Here is a 19,713-nt window from a genome sequence, read left to right on the forward strand (position 1 = left end):
CGGAACGCAGGGGAGCGCAGGTCGGAACGGCCGTGTGTAAGAGCCCTTAAAGAGGGTTTGATTACTTTTTATAAAAATAGTATTAACGATGTAATGGGTTGACTTAATGCAGTTTGTACCATTAGTGGGGTGCACAATAATAGGAGATATAGTAGAACCCTCAATTTACGTTTTACAGGGAACCAGGAAAAAATTATGAAAAATCTGGAAATGTGTTAAAGTAACTTTTTCTTCAAGTACTGAAAGGATGCAATATTTACTGGTTAATAACAGGGGTTAAGCGTTGCAGTGTTAATTTTACATTATGTGGGGCCTCCTTATTAGTCACATACACAACCTAAAGCAATAAGTGATTGGTGCAGGACTGTATAAGGGGCGGACTAATTGGAATTGACCATTTACAGGCAGAACCAGGGAAAAATATACATCTGGTTAGTATTTTAAACCTCTTTATTTCACAACTAATAAAATTTCTAATGGAAAAAAAAGCAGTTTTTCAGAAAATCAGGACAAAATTTTGATGCAAAATCCGGAAAACCACCTAAAATCAGGGAAATGCACGCATTGAAATGCATAATAAATTGGTGGGACCACAAATAAAAAATGTAAAATGCAGGGAAACTTAAAATCAGGGTACTTAAAATAGAGATTTCACTGTACAGATTAATTATATCTAAGTTGGGATCAAGTACAAACTACTGTTTTATTATTACAGAGAAAAAGGAAATCATTTTTAAAATTTTTGATTATTTGGATAAAACGGAGTCTATGGAGTCATAATTCGGAGCTTTCTGGATATTGGGTTTCCAGATAAGGGATCTTATACCTGTATATGATTTGAAAAAGCGAAATGCATACTGACCACTTCTTTCACCAAGTCTTCAACAATAAGCCCTTGCTCATTAGTCCGTAGATTAGTAACCCACAACCATCCATCTTCTATTTCATTATGGACGATAAACATGTCTCCTTTTAAGAAGCTGCAAGAGAAAATTTTAAAATTTAGAGTCTGCGTACTAAGCATGTCCTGAAAAAAACTAACAAAACATAAAAGAGCTGCTTAACATTTCATTGCCTTTAGTAAGAGGAATAAAATATTTGATATGCAACACTAATATATCCAAATACATACACACCTGCATGTATAACAGTAAAACAGGAAGACCAGCAATAAAGAGCAATTCCAATAAAAGGGCAGGACATTGCAGAGAACCTGACCTTAGATATACCATAGCCTAAGTCAGCAACACACAAAGTTGTTTACACTTTTTAAAGTTGTTTATCAATATTCTAGTCTTTTTCATAACTGAAGAAGTATATAGAAAATAGGTATTTCAGTAATCTACTGTAGAATTAAAGGGGATGTTCACCTTCCAAAACTTTTTTTTCAATTACTTTCTATATGTGAGTGTTTTATAATATTAATAAATATATTAATATTAATTAATATAGCCATTGGATACAGTTGTTCTCTATGAGCACATCTGCACTTTATCATGTTCTTTATCATGTTCTTGCTACCGTCATGTCACAATGATACACCCATCATGTCTGACGTTTAGCATTATTTACTTAACATAGTACATCTGCTGAGTGTGCACTGTCATGTCCTGTCCCTGCACTTTGCTGTCCTGTCTTGCAGGAGTTGCATATTTTTTGCACTTGCACTTTTTGTCTGTTGTCCGGTACATCTATGTTGTGTTGTGAAGCACCATGGTCCTAGAGGAACGTTGTTTTGTTTCACTGTGTACTGTACAAACGTATATGGATGAAATTACAATAAACTCACCCTTGACTTAACTTGACATACACTTTCTACGGTCCATTTCTCTCCTTTGGTAATGTTTCAACATATTCTTTACCTTCTGTGCTCTACTAAATATTACTACCCCTTACCCTATTATTTCTATATGCTCTCCCCTTCAACAACAATCCCATTTTCTCATTCTACTTCCACATTTTTTGCTTTTCCATTCTCCTAATATCTTTTTTTCTTTTATTTTTGCGTCTTTAGTCTTTTTTTAGTGCGTTTTCTGTTTTTGCCTCTGATGAAGATCTTATTGGTCGAAACGCGTAGGGCCACCTCTTGGGGCCATTGCTTGATTTATTTGGGCCAACTCCTAGAGCCATTGCTTGATTTATTTATTTAATACATTTTTGTAACCTTGTGTGCGATCCTTTTTTGTATATTATGTTGTGGTAGCTCTGTTGGGGAGTTCCTCTAGGATTGCACCTCGCTTTACTATTACTGGGTGTGCTCCCTTTGAACCATTTGTACTTTAATAATATCATAACTGCACTCTGCAAACTAAGGTCTCAGCCGTACAGTGGCACTTAAAATGTAATATTCCTGCATAAAATGTGACCTAAACTACAATCGTTTTTTCATTTAAAGGAAAAATAGAGCCTTAAAAAAAAAAAATCCTACCCCCCTACTCTACATAGACCCCCCTCCCTCTTCCTCCCCCCCAGCCTAGCGACCCCCCGTCACACGGGCGAATGCCCCAAACTCTTTACTAGGGATGCACAGGATTTGGTTCAGGATTTGGCCTTTTTCAGCAAGATTCGGCTGAATCCTTCTGCCCAGCCGAATGGAATTTGCATATGCAAATTAGGGGCGGGGATGGAAATCGCGAGACTTTTTATAACAAAACAAGTAAGTAAAAAATGTTTTTCCTTCTCACTACTAATGTGCATATGTAAAATAGGATTTGGTTCGGTATTTGGCAAAATCTTTCGCGAAGGATTCGGGGGGGTTCAGCTGAATCCAAAATAGTGGTTTTGGTGCATCCCTACTCTTTACTTTCCCCTCCGTACACATTTTGACCAGCGGAGTTCACGGGCGTCATCTTCAGCTGGAATGAGACTGGCACTTCGGCAATTTTCGTGAGTTTCGGAGCATGCGCAGTTGTCGCAAATTTCTTCAGCTGCACATGTGCCACTTCACCGGTCTCATTCCGAAGATTACCCAAGAGAAGAAGATGGCTGCCGTGAACTCCGCTGGACAGAATCTGCACGGAGGGGTAAGTAAAGAGATAGGGGCATTTGCCCGGGGGGCAGCTAGGCTGGGGGGAGGAGGGTCTATGTGGGGTAGGGGGGAGTAGGGTTTTTTTTTTTATTAAGGGTTGTTTCTCCTTTACGTGATAAAACAAAAGAATGAGAACCCCATTAGAAAATTAGACAAAAACATAAAGCTTTGGATAATTTTCCTCATTAAATAAGTGTAATGTTTTCAACTGGGTTTGACTGTTTAATTGGATTCTTATTATCAAGATTTACGACTTCTGCTGATGCTGTACTTTTACACTGTGCACCATTTAGGCATTTAACTGCCAACTGTCATACAAACATACAGAGAAGCAAGTAAAGGTACTGGCAGATGAAAACAAACAAGCAAAGTTTCTATAAAATTGTGATTTTTACCTTCAGCACCCTTTCTGCTTCTATTATGAAATAGAGAAGGGAGTGTTCAGCACCGAGTAAAAAGCTGAATAAAATGTGCAGGGGCATCTATAGCTTTTATGACATGTTATGTTTAATTACCGGTATACCAAACGGCTGTCTAAAAGTTTTTAATGGTTTGAGCATGGAAGGTGAAGGTAGTCCAATTCCTTTTTTTCCCCAAAGAAAACAAATTTGCATTTAAGGCATGGAAATAGCTTTCATGACTGTTGGTTAAAAGTAACAAAAATTATACAAAGATTACCTGATTTCATCTGTATCTGGCACTTTGGTGTAAGGAAGGATAGCGCGTACTCTCCTCCTGTCTTCAACAGGCTAAAAAAAACAAAAAACGTTTACAGCAAGTGTAATGTTTGTAGATAATTACTAAAGGAGTTAAAAAGCCAGTATCAAAAACACACAATATATTTTTATCACTTTGGTCTCTCAACAATGGAATCAAAAAGCTTTACCAGCCACATCCCATTAGGAAAATGAAATATCCTGTTGCACACTGTCTTTGTACAATAAGTAATGTTTATGTCAGTGTTTTTTTGTAAACTGTATTGCACATGGTCATCTACCCACTGTATCAACCAGGTTTTGTATGCAATCTTGGTGTATACACCTTTTTATTGTACAGTACTGCAAAATATTTAATGCCTTATGAATACATGTTAATAAAAATACTACTTGCTTAGTAGCAAGCTTCCAAGTCACCAAAAAAGCAACAATTCTAAAAAGACCCTCCTGATTAAAAATGTATTTGTGCTACAACCCTAATATTTATTAAATGTTGTCTCCAGGCAGAATTTGCAGGCTAGGGATTTAAATGGGCAAAACAAGATTAAAAAGTCCTCATCATATAGTAAGTGATTTATTGTGGCAATGGTTAACCAAGACCTAATTAAGGTCAATGATTCATTTTTTTAATTGCAAGCATCAATGAAAAATATGATCTCAAGAAAATGTTCCTACCAGATTTCAACTGAGCTTAAAAAAAACTGATAAACATACATTCACATATAGAAAATATAATTATAATCTGATATTCCCATGACACATACTGAAGTTAGATTTGGCTTAGATATGGCTAATGTGCTGCAAGTTAAAAATTTTGTTCTGGCAAATTTTATTCTAGATCCCTTTTCTCTATTTATTACATAGAAAAAGGAAATCATTTTTGATTATTTGATTTCATTATTTTTGATTATTTGGATAAAATGGTTATTTTTGATTATTTGGATAAAATGGAGTCTATGGGAGACAGCCTTTCCGTAATTCAGAGCTTTCTGGATAACGGGTTTCCAGATAACAGGTCCCATACCTATAGAACATGTCTCAGAGGCTCTTTACATTTAACTAAATTAATAACTACTAACTTCTGGTGGGGCAACAGGAAACAGTAGCTTTTCTTCTTTCAGTAAACATGAAACATGACTATAGTATCCGATAAGGTCCGATAGTGATGAAAATCTTCTTCCACCAATATAGAAGTCACCACACATGGCAATTATCCTGCAAAAAAAACCATAATGCGTTAATATAAAACTAAAATATATCATGACTATGATGTATAATCATGTTTTTATTAATTTATATGAAAGGCTAATTTCAAATGGCAGATTATTTCAAGTCAGTTACATCCATGATGTAACCAGAGAAAAAATTAACAACTGTTTTCTGCTGGACTTTTAATGGTTGGAGTAACACATTAAATGGGTTGCTTACCTTTGAGATCACTTTTAGAATGATGTAGAGAGGGATATTCTGGGACAATTTGCAGTTGGTTTTCTTTTTTTATTATTGAAGGTTTTTGAGTTATTTAACTTTTTATTCAGCAGCTCTTCAATTTGCATCTTAAAGGGGTCCTGTCATCGGAAAACTTGTTTTTTTTCAAAATGAATCAGTTAATAGTGCTACTCCAGCAGAATTCTGCACTGAAATCCATTTCTCAAAAGAGCAAACAGATTTTTTTATATTCAATTCTGAAATCTGACATCTGGCTAGACATTTTGTCAATTTCCCAGCTGCCCATGGTCATGTGACTTGTGCCTGCACTTTAGGAGAGAAATGCTTTCTGGCAGGCTGCTGTTTTTCCTTCTCAATGTAACTGAAGGAGTCTCAGTGGGACATGGGTTTTTACTATTGAGTGTTGTTCTTAGATCTACCAGGCAGCTGTTATCTTGTGTTAGGGAGCTGCTATCTGGTTACCTTCCCATTGTTCTTTTGTTTGGCTGCTGGGGGGGAAAAGGGAGGGGTGATATCACTAAAGGTGGCCATACACGGGCAGATAAAGCTGCCGATATCGGTCGTTTGGGCCGATTTCACAGCTTATCTGCCCGTGTATGGGGGCTTCCGACGGGTCTTCCCGATCGATATCTGGCCACGATATCGATCGGGAAGGTTGGATTTTTACCCGACCGACCCGTCGGAGCCGCTTGGCGTATCGTAATTCGATCGTTCGGCCATACGGCCGAACGCTCGAATTACCCCTGATATAGCCACGCATGTTTAGTGGCATATCGGGGAAAGATCCGCTCGTTTGGCGATGTCGCCAAACGAGCGGATCTTTGGGTCTATGGCCAACTTTACTTGCAGTACAGCAGTAAAGAGTGATTGAAGTTTTTCAGAGCACAAGTCACATGACTTGACAATATGTCTAGCCCCATGTCAGATTTCAAAATTGAATATAAAAAAATCTGTTTGCTCTTTTGAGAAATGGATTTCAGTGTATCACTTTAAAGTGATACTGACACTAAAAAACTACTAAAATATGAATGTACATTAAAAGTTACCTATAGGTCATGTTGATTGTTTTTTACGGAGAGGTTTGTTTTTGTAAGTAATTGTTCATTGAAGTTCCTAAACCTGACTGTTTTGCCAACCTGACTGTCCCTCATAGGCGATCACAGGCAGGGTTGCTTCGCCAATGAGGCAAATTGAGGCTGTCGTCTCAGGCGGCAGCGCCCCACTAGGTACCAGGGGCAGCAAAAATGCTGCTCCTGGTACTTTAAGAGCGAATTACCGGGGGAGGGGGGGGGGAAGCAGCAACTGCTGCTGCCTCAGGCAGCGGAGGGGCCAGGATCGCCCCTGATCATAGGGAGTCAGACAGGTAAAGTAAAAGCATTGGGCTTCTTCTATAAGAAGAATGCAAAGTCAATTTTCTAGTGTCAGTATCTCTTTAAGCAATCTGGTAACTAGGGTCGAATTTACCCTAGCAACCATGCATTGATTTGAATAAGAGACTGGAATATAAAAAGGAGAGGTCCTGCATAGAAAAATCAGTAATACAAAGTAACAATACATTTGTTTTACAGAGCATTTGTTTTTTAGAAGGGAGTCAACGACGCCCACTTGAAAGCTGCAGAGTCAGAAGAAAACGGCAAATAACTATACGACTAACTATAAAAAATAAATAATGAAAAACAATTGAAAAGCTGCTTAGAATTGGCCGTTCTCTAACATAATAAAAGTTACTATAAAGGTGAACCTCCCCTTTAAACTAAAAGGCTGATCTCAATCTCATAATGTACCACAAGAAGAAATCAAATGGCACAGAATATTTACTGCCAAACTTTCAATATTTCAATAAATTTGTATACGAGATCAATAAACTTATAATCACTGATTTTCAACACAATATCATACAAGACAGCCTGAAATCTGGATGAAAGGGAAACATCCAGTCAAACAAAATGCATGGGGGCATTTTGTGTTCTTGAGTGTAGTAATTTGATCACAGTTTTCTAAAAATAGATAAACAGGCAGACAATTGCCATAAACATAAATGTTAGATGAAGGAAGTCATACCGTTCGATTTCATTCGCATTTGCTGTGGTTTGTAAAACATTTGGCAGTAGGCTCTCTGTTAACCATTATGTTTTGAATAAGCTTAATGCTGCAGGGGGTTACAAGCTATTTCTAAGCACACTTGGTACTGAGATGAATGAATACAAAAAGTTCTTAGGTCTTGTCCGCATGCTTTCTCTCCAGCAATAATGTGAATAGCTCATACGAGCCACTTTGGCTTTCAGAAGTCACCTGAAGTTTCATTGTGATGCAACTTTGGAAAGCCAAAGGCTTGTATATTTTCCTACTGCCGATTCACATTATTGCCAGAGGGAAAGCATTTGTAGGAGATAAGTCGTCCATGTTAGAGGAGATTAATCACAAGTCGACTACTTTCTTCGCCTGTCAGGACCATTAGATGTACAGTCATAAGATCATAATGTAATTATTTAAAACTTTGCTGTCCTCAATATAAGCAGGTAGGTGAAACTTTCATGTTACACATGCATAATTTGCTTCATGGTTTGCTTTCCTTGTGTTGTCCCAACTACCCTCCTGTTATCCCCTCTGATCTCTATCCGTTTGGTTTGTTCCACTTGTCCAGTAGTATATGCTAGGCTCCATTTTGAATTAATGTATATTGCTAGAGTGGATCACATTATAGTCTTTTGACCTATTTGGATGTTCACTGCTGTCAAGATCCTCACAGTATGAAATAAACTACTCAACGATCTTCAGGGTATCATTCTGATTGAGTTCAACTGTCTGCTGAAATCCCTGAGGTTGTAAGTTACTGCTATCTCAAGACAACTTGATGAGTTAAAGAAGGGGTCCAGGTCCGGACTGATAATTAAAATAGGCCCTGGCATTTCGGGTGAACAGAGGCCCAAACAGTCCCCACCAGCCCAATAAATACTGGCTTTCTATGGGACCTTATAGCAGCCCCTCCACAGATTGCCAGTCCGGGCCTGAAGGGGCCCCAAACCTTTTTAAACTGTGAGCCACATTCAAATGTAAAAAGACTTGGGGAGCAACACAAGCATGAAAAAGTCCATTGGAGTGCAAAATAAGTGCTGTAATTGGTTTTTTGGTAGCCCTTATGTGGAGTGGCAGCCTACAAGAGGCTCTACTTGGCACTAAACATAGTTTTCATGCAATTTAAACTTACTTTCAAGCTTGGAATTCAAAAATAATCACCTGCTTTGAGGACCCTGAGAGCAACATGTTGCTCACGAGCTACTGGTTGGGGATCACCGAGTAAAAGAGATCACATGTTCAATGCTTAGGAAGGGAGGCAGAACAAAAACTGTTCAACAAAAATTTAATTCAAGACAAGCCTTGAACCTCTTACTTACCTAAAGTGTGTAACAACGTTGGTTTTACTAAGAAAGGAAAGTACAAATGATCCTGGTCTTCGATCGCTTTCTCTAATCAGATAGCTTCCAGTCCTGCCAGCTTGATAAAGGCGTTCCTCTGCAATAGTTCTATCCAGTTTTCCATGGTACCACCTGAAAATAAAAAAAATATATAAATATAATTACATATAAGACACACATTTCATGTTGAATTCTTAGTATTCCTGACCACTGAATGACATTCCAAAATAATGTGCTCATTCGTCAAAGATACATTTACAGGTAATTATTGTAAATCAGGTTTCCACGACAAAGATATTGGGTTTCATTTGTTATTGTTGGTACAGCCACAATTTTTTTAACAATAATTTAAAAAAGGAAAGAATATGTTTAAGAAAAATGCTAACTGAACTCAGGTAACACTGCATCCTTGGTACCCTTAGGGGACTATTTATCATGCTGTTTAAAATGAAAATCACCAGAAAAACTGTGTAAAAATCTGTGTAAACAAATGGCGAATTTACCAAGGGGTCTTTTATTTTACGTTGTCTGAATGCCAGACGTGCCACCATTATTTTACACTGCTTCAGACCTTTGTAAGCAAGTTCTGGCAGAAGTTGCTCTAAGAAAGAATGTATAAAAACAAATACAGGTATGGTTATCTGGAAACCCGTTATCCAGATAACTGCGAATTACGGAAAGGCTGCCTCCCTTAGACTCCATTATTATCACATAATCCAAATTGTTAAAAACTATTTTTAAAAGTATAATTAAATAAAAAAAAATTACCAATGCGTATTTCACAAGCTGCTTTTTCAAAGACTTTTCATAAGCTTCCCCTTTCGTTTAACGAGACCCCCCCAAGTATTCAAAACAGAATAACACTGACTTCCCCTAAGTTTCAGGTATTTGGAAGATAAAGGAAACAACAATTGGTCTACTTCTAAAATGTAAATTTGAAATTGTCAAGAATGAACCAATGGAGAGACTAAATGGAACACAAAGTCTCTACCGTAAACTGACACTAAAAAACTACTTTTTAAAATATAAAAGTACACTAAAAGTTACCTATAGGCCATGTTTTTGGCTGAGAGGTTTGTTTTTAAAAGTAATTGTTAGTTGATGTTCCTAAATATGACTGTTTTGCCAACCTGACTGTCCCATTTCAGCCTGTCAGAGTTTCTTATGATAAGGGACTCCTGCTGCACAAATATCGCAGCCTCCTCATACAGGAACATGGTGCATCAGACAGGTAATGTAAAAGCATTGAGGAAATATGTCATGGCAAAGTTATAAGTAGCTTTCAAAGGCAATATTATGATAGATGTAACAATAGGCAATTTTTTTCGCCTAGTGTCGCTGTGGATAGACTTGTATGGTGGCGCACGTCAAAAAATTTTGACGCCTATAGACGTTAATGGGCGTCAGCGACATTTCGCCGGCGGTGAATTTTTGGCAAAGCAAAATGGGTCAAATTCGACCAAGCCTACTTCGCATACATGGTTTCTCCTATTATGTTCCTACTATTGAATGAAAGATAACCTTTACATCTGATGGCATTTCATTTAACTCTTGTGCAAGCCACTTAAATAAATAGATCTGATCTATTCTCTGTGCCATAAAGTACGGCTATACAAGTTAATATGTGCTTATACAGAGACATTTATACCAGGTGTCCCCAACCTTTTTTTGGCCGGGGACCAAAAAAGAGTAAAACATTTTTCCAAGGACGGGGGGGGGTTCAGAGGGGTCGGGGAGGGAGTAGATAGGGTTCGGCGCCCAATTTGGGCGCACCAGCATTAGGGAACACAAAGCTTGAAGCGTGCTGTACAAAGATTAAAGTGATAAATGAAGTTGAGAAAGTTTTGGTCTATGTTGTCATGTAGTACTGGGGAAGCTTTTGCGGCTTTAAACAAAGGAGAATAAACGTATAAAGTCTCCCACTGGCAATATGCGGTAAAAACCACATCCTGTCAGTAATTCTAAAAGCCACACAAACACATCTACTATGTGTGTGCTATCATATGTTCTGTGTTTGTATTACCGTAACAAAAATGCATGATATGGTCATACTATCTTGCCTTACGGTCGCAATTGTAGCTGGAAACTCAGGATGAGAACTACTATACCAACAAATAGCACAGAATCTATTATCCACTTTGTACCTCCTGTAAATTAATTAAATGCATTTGGCCTGCAGCTATAAAAGGAACAGTTCAGTGTAAAAATAAAAACTGGGTAAATAAATAGGCTGTGTAAAATAAAAAAATCATTTCTGATATAGTAAGTTAGCCAAAAACGTAATGTATAAAGGCTGGAGTGACCGGATGTGTAACACAATAGCCAGAACACTACTTCCTGCTTTTCAGCTCTATTGCTTTCCACTGATTGGTTACCAGTAACCAATCACTGACTCAGTTATAGAGCTGAAAAGCAGGAAGTAGTGTTCTGGCTATTATGGTAAGACATCCAGTCACTCCAGCCTTAATACATTACATTTTTTGTCTAACTAACTATATTAGAAACATTTTTTAATTTGCACAGTCTATCTAACTATTCATTTAATGAGAATCTGAATTAAATATTAACCAGCCTTGTATGGAGACATTAATATTCTATATTCTCTGTATATTGTGAGTCTGAGTAGCTGTTCGTCTCAAATTTTCAAACTAAAAAAGAGGTTGGCCTGTATTATAAGTTGATGCTACAGGGCTGATTATTACATTCTGATGCTAAATGCACTGATTTCTAGTATATATCTGTTTTAATTACTAATCAGCCTTATATTGTGACATTCATACTCTATGGGGCACATTTACTAAGCTCAAGTGAAGGATTAGAATGATAAAAACGTCGAATTTCGAAGTTTTTTTTTTGGCTACTTCGAATCGAACGATTCGAACTAAAAATCGGTCGACTATTCGATAGTCGAAGTACTGTCTCTTTAAAAAAAACTTTGACTACCTACTTCGCCCCCTAAAACCTACCGAGCACCAATGTTAGCCGATGGGGACCTTCCCCATAAGCTTTCTATGCTTTTTTTGATCGAAGGAAAATGGTTTGATCGATGGATTAAAATCCTTCAAATCGTTCGATTCGAAGGATTTAATCGTTCGATTGAACGATTTGTCCTTCGATTGTTCTATCGAAGCATTTGCGTTAAAACTTTCGACTTCGATAGTCGAAGGATTTTACTTCGAGGGTTGAATAACCCTCGATATTCGACCAATAGTAAATGTGCCCCTGTGTGTACTGTATATTTTGAGTCATCCCTAAACTCAGTAAGTGACAGCAGCACAGAGCATGTGCAGTTAATCAGCAGAAAAGAAGATGGGGAGCTACTGGGGCATCTTTGGAGGCACAGATCTGCATTCCTAAAAGGCTGCACTTATCTTGGGTTGATACAGAACCCTAAAACATAATGTATAGAATTTATATCCTACTACTTTGGTAAACTTTAGTTCTCCTTTATATATACTGGGAAATCTGTTCTATTACATATATGCTATGGAGTATGGTAAACCACAAGCATTTGTTAGAATCTTAGTAGATGTTGGTTTGTATATTCTCACTGTATCGTGCGGGTTTTCTCCAATACTCTAAGAACATACACGCAGGTTAACTGGCTCCTGGTGAAACTGACCCTTATATCCTGAGGGAATGTGATAGAGACCAGTGCTGTATTTTTACTAGGGACAAAAAAGTTGATCCTGGTAATTTTTTAGCACTTTATTTTTTTTTTGTAAATACTACCAAATATGGCCACCTATATCTGTATGCTAGATGTGAGTGTAGGGGTGGCAACAGGTGCCCCTTTTGCATATACATATATATATATCATACTTCATGAAGGATCCGCACTCTCAGGACTTATAAAATAATTTATTAACAGAACTTCAATCTGAAGTTTCGGCCCTATCCAAGGCCTTTCTCAAAGTGCTGAAACATTGTAAGTATGCCTTAAATCTAGCGATGGGCCTTTTAGTTTTGCCAAAAATTTGCCGCCGTCGAAATGCCGCTGACGCCAATTAAAGTCTATGGGCGTCATATACATTTTTTCCCTACTTAAATCTACACTTTTGGCGGGAAACCATCAGTGTCACAATGATGTGTCAGTTAAGTTAAAATACATTAACCCCCTAGTTACACATACCTCAGCAAACAAATACCCCACAAAAGAATCCATCAACAACAATACATATAAAGAACATAAATGGTTAAAAACAAAGTCCAACGTAGCATGTTTGTATCTAATTATTAATAACAAGTTACACATAAATTACTAAATATTGCTACTATGTAAAACTCTTGAGCAGATAAGTTCCATCTATTAAATATATCTGAGGCTGTCAGCTGCTTTAAAAGGCTAAATATATAGTGATTTGTACACTTCCTCAGTTATTTCGATCCATTGGATTAACCCATTGCAGGCTGCTCCCAGTGGCATAACTATATGTTACTGGGCCCCACAGCAAATTCATTTTAGGGCCCCCAACATATCCAGATGTTGTCCTGTTTTATCAATATTTATTGAAATTGTATATGAAGGAAAGCCTCATGGGGCCCCTATACCTCCTGGGCCCCCCTGCAGCCGCAGGGTCTGCTTCCTCTATAGTTACGCCCCTGGCTGCTCCATTAATTTATTAGTATGGCCCTATGGTCATTGTAAGTAGATGCGGTCAATTGAATCCCCCGACTAACAATAACAGTGTAGGATATTTCTGGCACATTCTATTTCCAGCATGACCCATTAAGTTTATTATAGCATACTAACAAAGAGGGTTCTCAACACATTTTTTAAGGGCGTGGGGAGCGCCATACTAATAAATTAATGTAATGTAAATATTGATGTTTCTGCACCCAGGCATGCAAATTGATTTTGTTGTGAGTGCTGGTAGCCCTTTGGATTATATATATTATATATATATACATATATATATATATATACACATATATATATATATATATATATATATATATATATATATATATATATATATATATATATAATATAATATATATTTAAAAACAGTGCGGTGCCAGCACAACTCATGTAACGGGTCAATAATGCCTGGGTGCAAAGAATCCAAAGCATAAATCTAGTCCCATCGAAGGATCGCACTCTCAGGTCTGACATATATATATATATATATATATATATATATATATATATATATATATATATATATATATATATATATATATATATATATATATATATATATATATATAGTCACGGATTTCGCAACATAAATCTACCATTAAATCAGGCAATTTGGCGTTGCCACTTTCTAGACATTTTAAGGAATTTGGCCATACGGTCGACCAGTTACGATTCATGGTGTTGGAAACTGTACCTCCACTTAAGAGAGGAGGGGATCGGGAACTGAGATTAAAACAAAGGGAAGTTTGGTGGATTAATAAATTAAATTCACTCCACCCACATGGTCTTAATAGAGACTATGATCTATATCTGTTTCTTTGATAATTGAAGGATATCAGAAAAGATGTGTTCAGTAATTGCCTATGTATATATACATTTGTAAGGCTATGTACATTTTATGCAGGTTACAGGGTGGAATCCCTATAGAGAGTATGAACAAGAATGCACTATGTCACTTCCCCTGCTGGACTATAAAGGACGCTATGGACTTTGTATGCACTTTTACACCATTGTTTCACATGGCTTGTGAAAGAGCCTTTTTGGATCGAAACGTCGCTTCTATGTATGTGCACATATATGGTGATGTAACTGTTTTACTATTTAATACAAAATATTGAGCATTTATGGCGAGTGCTGTTTCTTTATCGAACTATATATATTATGGAGGACTGACCGGAGACCTCATGGGACGTGCACCGCAAAGATACTGCAAAGCGTGAGTGCTGTTACTAGCATTTGTATTATATATATATTGCCGGGAGTAACGTGCACCAGCAGTTGTTATTTCAATTCAATTTAGTCCGGGAGTGCAAGTGGTTAATATGGCGTCACCACAGCACCTGGATCGGGAAGTATTCAGTTATACTGAAGCACAAGCAGAGGAGATCGTGGCTGCGTTTGCACAGTCGGCCGGGTTTTTACGGGTCCCAGTATCCTTACAACTACAGAGAAAACTGGAGGGACTCAACCGTCGGGCGATAGATCTTGAACTGCACGCCGAGACGCTGGCTGAGTATTTCATGAACAAGCGCATCCCTCGTGGCTTACGGATTTCTCTTCGCCCTACATTATTTGCAGGTAATGAGGAGTTCCGTTTGAGATTTGCGCAAATTTTAAATAAGTGCTCCTATGATATCATGACTTTGACTGTTGAATTTATTACAAAGGAGTTGAAAGTTGTTCATAATGAGATACAAAAAATCAGCGATCAATTGTCGGCAGGAACTAATGCACAGGAGCTTTCTGAATTAAAGGAACAGATACAGATCAAACTTGATAAGTATAAACAGGATAATGAAAAGCAAAAAAGACAAAAATACGATCGTGATACAGTTGATTATGAGAGAGGACGAGTATATTTTTGGAACCGGCTAGATGGCAATGGGAGAGATGGGGCACGGAGTTTAAGTGTACCGCGGAATATGGAAAGATCATCTAGGATGGAAGAACCACGGGAGAATACCAACACACATACACGCCATTTTTTAGACGTCCAAGGGGACGTAGAGGCGGCAGAAAACACGGGCACAATCAAAAAGAAACCGATATCCACAAGGAGTCGACAGGGCAAGAAAGAGACCACCAAGTAGTATTTAATATTCCTTCTTTCCAGCTAACAGATCCACAGGTGAAGGTCTTGGGTAAAGGCCTGAATTTCTGTTTGACTTCTTCGGTGGATCGTTTTCAGATGGATATTGATCTGTATAGGCTCTATCGGACATTGCGATTAAAGGTACATTTTTCTACTATGGATAACAGAGACACACACGCACTCGAGGATGGTGAGACTGCTTTACTTACTTCGAAACAATTTGGTCTCCGCAGCAAAAGTAGATTTGTTCCCCCAACTACCTACCCTGCTGTGGAGACATATATTAACAACATCCAGCAGGATCTTGAACAGGTGTATCAACAAGGGCTAGATTCTCCTAGTGTGATACCTAACCTAACAAAAATAGAAAGGGATGCAATACACAGTTTGAAAGAAAACAACATGATTACTATCAAACCCTCTGATAAGGGGGGTGCGATCGTAATCATGGATACTGATTACTATATTGGTGAGATTCTGGGCCAATTGTCAGATGGGGCAGTCTATAGGCGGCTAGATGGGGATCCCATTGCAGAAATTTCCAAAAAAATAGATCATATGTTAACCAATATGGTAAATAACAATGTGATTTCTGATGAATTAAAGACATACCTTACTGTTACATTTCCACGTACACCAACTCTATATACACTGCCCAAGGTCCATAAGGATCCTGTCCATCCTCCTGGCCGCCCGATCGTATCGGGCATTAATTCAATTTTCTGTCCGTTGGCCATTTTTTTGGACAAGATTCTTGGACCTTTGGTAACAACCACTCTCTCATTTGTGAGAGATAGTGGTCACTTTTTGGAAAGACTGGATAGTCTAAAAATACAAGATGAAGAAGATGTCATACTGGCCACATTTGATGTGTCCAGTTTGTACACTTCGATACCGCATAATGACGGTTTAAAAGCCTGTGAATGGTTGTTACGTGGGAGTGAACAATATCAGGATATGCAAATTAATTTTTTTCTGGAGGCACTAGAAATCATATTGAGGATGAATTACTTCGTTTTTCAGGAAGTATTTTATCTACAGTTGCGTGGGACCGCGATGGGATCAATGTCGCCCCCTCATACGCCAATACCTTTATGGTTTGGCTTGAAGAACTATACGTATATCGTGATGATCTGTACCGGGCACATTGTGTAGCTTGGTGGAGATATATCGACGATATTTTCGTTATATGGCGGGGTGACATGGGCTCCCTATCGCGGTTCCACGAACGACTCAATGGTTTTCATTCCTCCATCAAATTTTCCAGAATTTGTGATCATAAAGAAGTGTCATTTTTGGATATTCTAATTTACAGGGAGAGAGGTTTACAAACTAAATTATACTCTAAGCCCACTGAACGAAACCAGATACTCCACTTTGCAAGTAATCACCCCTTACACACTAAACAGTCAATCCCTATTAGTCAACTCACTCGGGTGCGTAGACTAGTAAGTGATCCTATGATGAGAGAATTTCAAACTAAACAAATGAGAACTAAATTTAAACAGAGGGGATATCCATCTAGGGTATTAGACAGGGCAGAAAAAATCATTGATCACAGAAAGGTTAAGAAAACAAAGGGGTCTAGGATCACCTTTGTGACCCAATATGGACCATTGAGCAAGCAGGTTAATACCATTCTACGTAAACATTGGTACATACTACGTAGGGCATACCCTATGGTGGGGGAATTTGCTTCCCCTCCACTGATATCATACAAAAAGGGTACCACTATTGGATCTAAAGTATCTAGATCCCTAGTTCAAAAGGGAGATACTCAAAGTAATACATTTCTTGGTGCCAGAAATACGGGTATGTACCAATGTTTAAATTGTATACAATGTAAATATGTGATAAAGGGAAAAACTTTTGTACATCCAAGCACTGGCGAGACTATACAGATTAGGGGATACCATACCTGTTTGTCCCAATATGTGGTATATGCTATCGTGTGCCCATGTGGCAAGATTTATGTTGGGGAAACTGTATATATATATATATATTTATTATCCGGAAACTCGTTATCGAGAAAGTTCCAAATTACAGAATGGATGTCTCTCATAAACTCCATTATAATCAAAATTTCGAAAAAATCTGTAATAATAATCCCTATCATCAGGCAACATGAATGGGAAAAAGAGTAACTAATTAATGAAGTGGGAGGAGGTGTTGGAATAAACAGTTGTAAATATACAGAGGTACCTATTTTTCAAGCTGTGCAAAAAAATAGTGTTCAAATACATCACATCACTGTCTGAATACCAGGCGTTGCCACTCAGTGCAACATATTTATGCACAAATGCAGAACTGCGAACTGGCACATACACTAGCATATTTATCAAGCTGTGTATTGATTTTAGGCAATTTGGTAGCCCGATATAAAACTGCAGTGTAAAACTATGCCGATCCTCATTACTGACTGCAACGTTTCGGAGAGCTATTTGCCTACCCACTGTTGGTCAGCCTGAAACCCACATCTGTGGCAGGTTTGGGCTGGCAACACACATCTTTAGCAGGCAACAGGCTTAATTCTGCCCATGGCACACCCAAAGTCAGCGTGTCCTGAATTCCTATGACTTATTTATATACCGTGAAACCTCAAGTTTACATTTTACTTAATTTTACACTGTTTTTGATGTTCTACCAATATAGATTATGTTTCTCTTATTTTACACAGTTTTTTTCTGGTCCCCTGAAAAAACTCAGAATGGGGGTTCTACTGTACTTGCACCTGTTAAACAGATGGGCATGTAGGGAGCAGGCATGTTAATAATAATAATGGCTTACTGGGTTGGGAGAGTGTGAATTACGGTGGGGTGTTGGTTGGCTCTTGTTGTTGACCCACTAACCAATGTGAGCACCGGCACAGTCAAACCAACAGAAGAGCAATTTCTATCATTTTTCTGCCAGCTTGCAGAACTGGAAACTGTTTTGCAAAAACACCCAAAATGCAACTGTCTTTACACAGCTTGATAAACAGACCCACAATAAACTGGGCTACAAGATGGAGAGGTATGGGAGGAGAAATGGTACGGGGGTATATGGGATGGTACGGGGGTATATGGGATGGTACGGGGGTATAGGGATGGCACGGGGGTATAGGGATGGCACGGGGGTATAGGGATGGTACGGGGGTATAGGGATGGTACGGGGGTATAGGGATGGTACGGGGGGTATAGGGATGGTACGGGGGATATAGGGATGGTACGGGGGATATAGGAATGGTACGGGGGGATAGGAATCATACGGGGGGATAGGAATCATACGGGGGGATAGGAATGATACGGGGGGATAGGAATGATACGGGGGGATAGGAATGATACGGGGTATAGGAATGATACGGGGGGATAGGAATAGTGGGACAGTAAAGGAATGGAGTGGGAGGAAACATTATAGGAAAGTGAGGCATTAGGATATGGGGTGCGAGCAGAAGAAGCTGGATAAACACAAAGTGGGAGAAGGTGAAAACAGGGCAAAAAGGAAAGAAAACGGAGCAGTATCTGATTGGTGGGGGGGGCTGGGAGAGAAGTTGTACAGCAAGTGACTGGGACAGCAGAGGCAAGTGAATTAGTTCACCACATTGTAGTGCTGAAGTATTGGGGTACTCACTGGTTGGTCGGTGGCGCACTGAGTGGGATCTCCACCTCCTCCTCTTCATACTCCGGTCCATCCACGGAATCCGCCTCATCTACTGGGCCCAGTATCCCGGACATGAGAGGGAGTGGCGGCAAAGGAGGGAATACCTCGCACGATCTGGACAACATGGGCGGACTAGAGGCTGCCAGTGTCGCCTCGCCACCTCCTGTCACTGGGCCGAGGGGACTTGGAGCTGCAGACATACCTCCGCGCTCACACTGCGCTGCTGGCGGAAGTGCAAGGCGATAGGTTACTGTGCGCCTTCCCCGGGAGCCAGTGAACGCAGCGGGGTCACTTCCGCCCGGCAGTCTATACACCAGCCAGCGCTCAGATCAGTGGCACCTTCCCCGCCGCTTTCCGACTGTTGTCACTTAAACTGGGTTCAGACCACCGAGCTGCCTCCGGCGGAGGGGGTGGAGCGCGCACAAGCCAAGCATCCAGCCCATCACGCGACGCTTCCGCGAGAGCTCAAGCTGGTTGGCTCCCAGCGAACGAGCGCGCGCCCGTCTCTGAGTGTCTGCGTGGGTGAATGTGATCATACTGCGGGGATGTGCAGACTGCCCTCTGAGGCCTCCAAGCCCCTGGCAGACGAGGGACGCTGGGTGTGGTTGTCTAATGAGAATTCTGCCGCACGTTAACGTACGTTCTGTCTGAGTCCGGCTATTTTCGGCTGGGGACCCACAGGCAGCACGTGTCCCCATAACTTGCCATTGGCCTCCGTAGATTTCCACTTT

General features: G+C 39.3%; 1 protein-coding gene across 4 annotated transcripts in view; it reads right to left on the minus strand.

The window, feature by feature from the left end:
- The window catches only part of rasa1.S (RAS p21 protein activator (GTPase activating protein) 1 S homeolog), a 61,791-nt gene extending 42,289 nt beyond the window's left edge, over positions 1-19,502 (minus strand). For 3 of the 4 annotated variants that reach the window (XM_041580482.1, XM_041580481.1, XM_041580480.1), the window contains exons 1-5: positions 18,953-19,502; positions 8,589-8,741; positions 4,824-4,959; positions 3,707-3,777; positions 863-980 (exon numbers count right to left, since the gene is read on the minus strand). In XM_041580482.1, coding sequence (XP_041436416.1) covers positions 863-980; positions 3,707-3,777; positions 4,824-4,959; positions 8,589-8,741; positions 18,953-19,182 — 708 coding nt within the window. In that variant the 5' untranslated portion in view covers positions 19,183-19,502. The remainder of the gene's footprint in view (positions 1-862; positions 981-3,706; positions 3,778-4,823; positions 4,960-8,588; positions 8,742-18,952) is intronic. The other variant, XM_018244393.2, reaches the window with a different exon arrangement.
- Between the last annotated feature and the right edge of the window lie 211 nt (positions 19,503-19,713).

The sequence above is a fragment of the Xenopus laevis genome, chromosome 1S, assembly GCF_017654675.1.
Source record: "Xenopus laevis strain J_2021 chromosome 1S, Xenopus_laevis_v10.1, whole genome shotgun sequence".
NCBI classification, from domain to species: Eukaryota; Metazoa; Chordata; class Amphibia; order Anura; family Pipidae; genus Xenopus; species Xenopus laevis.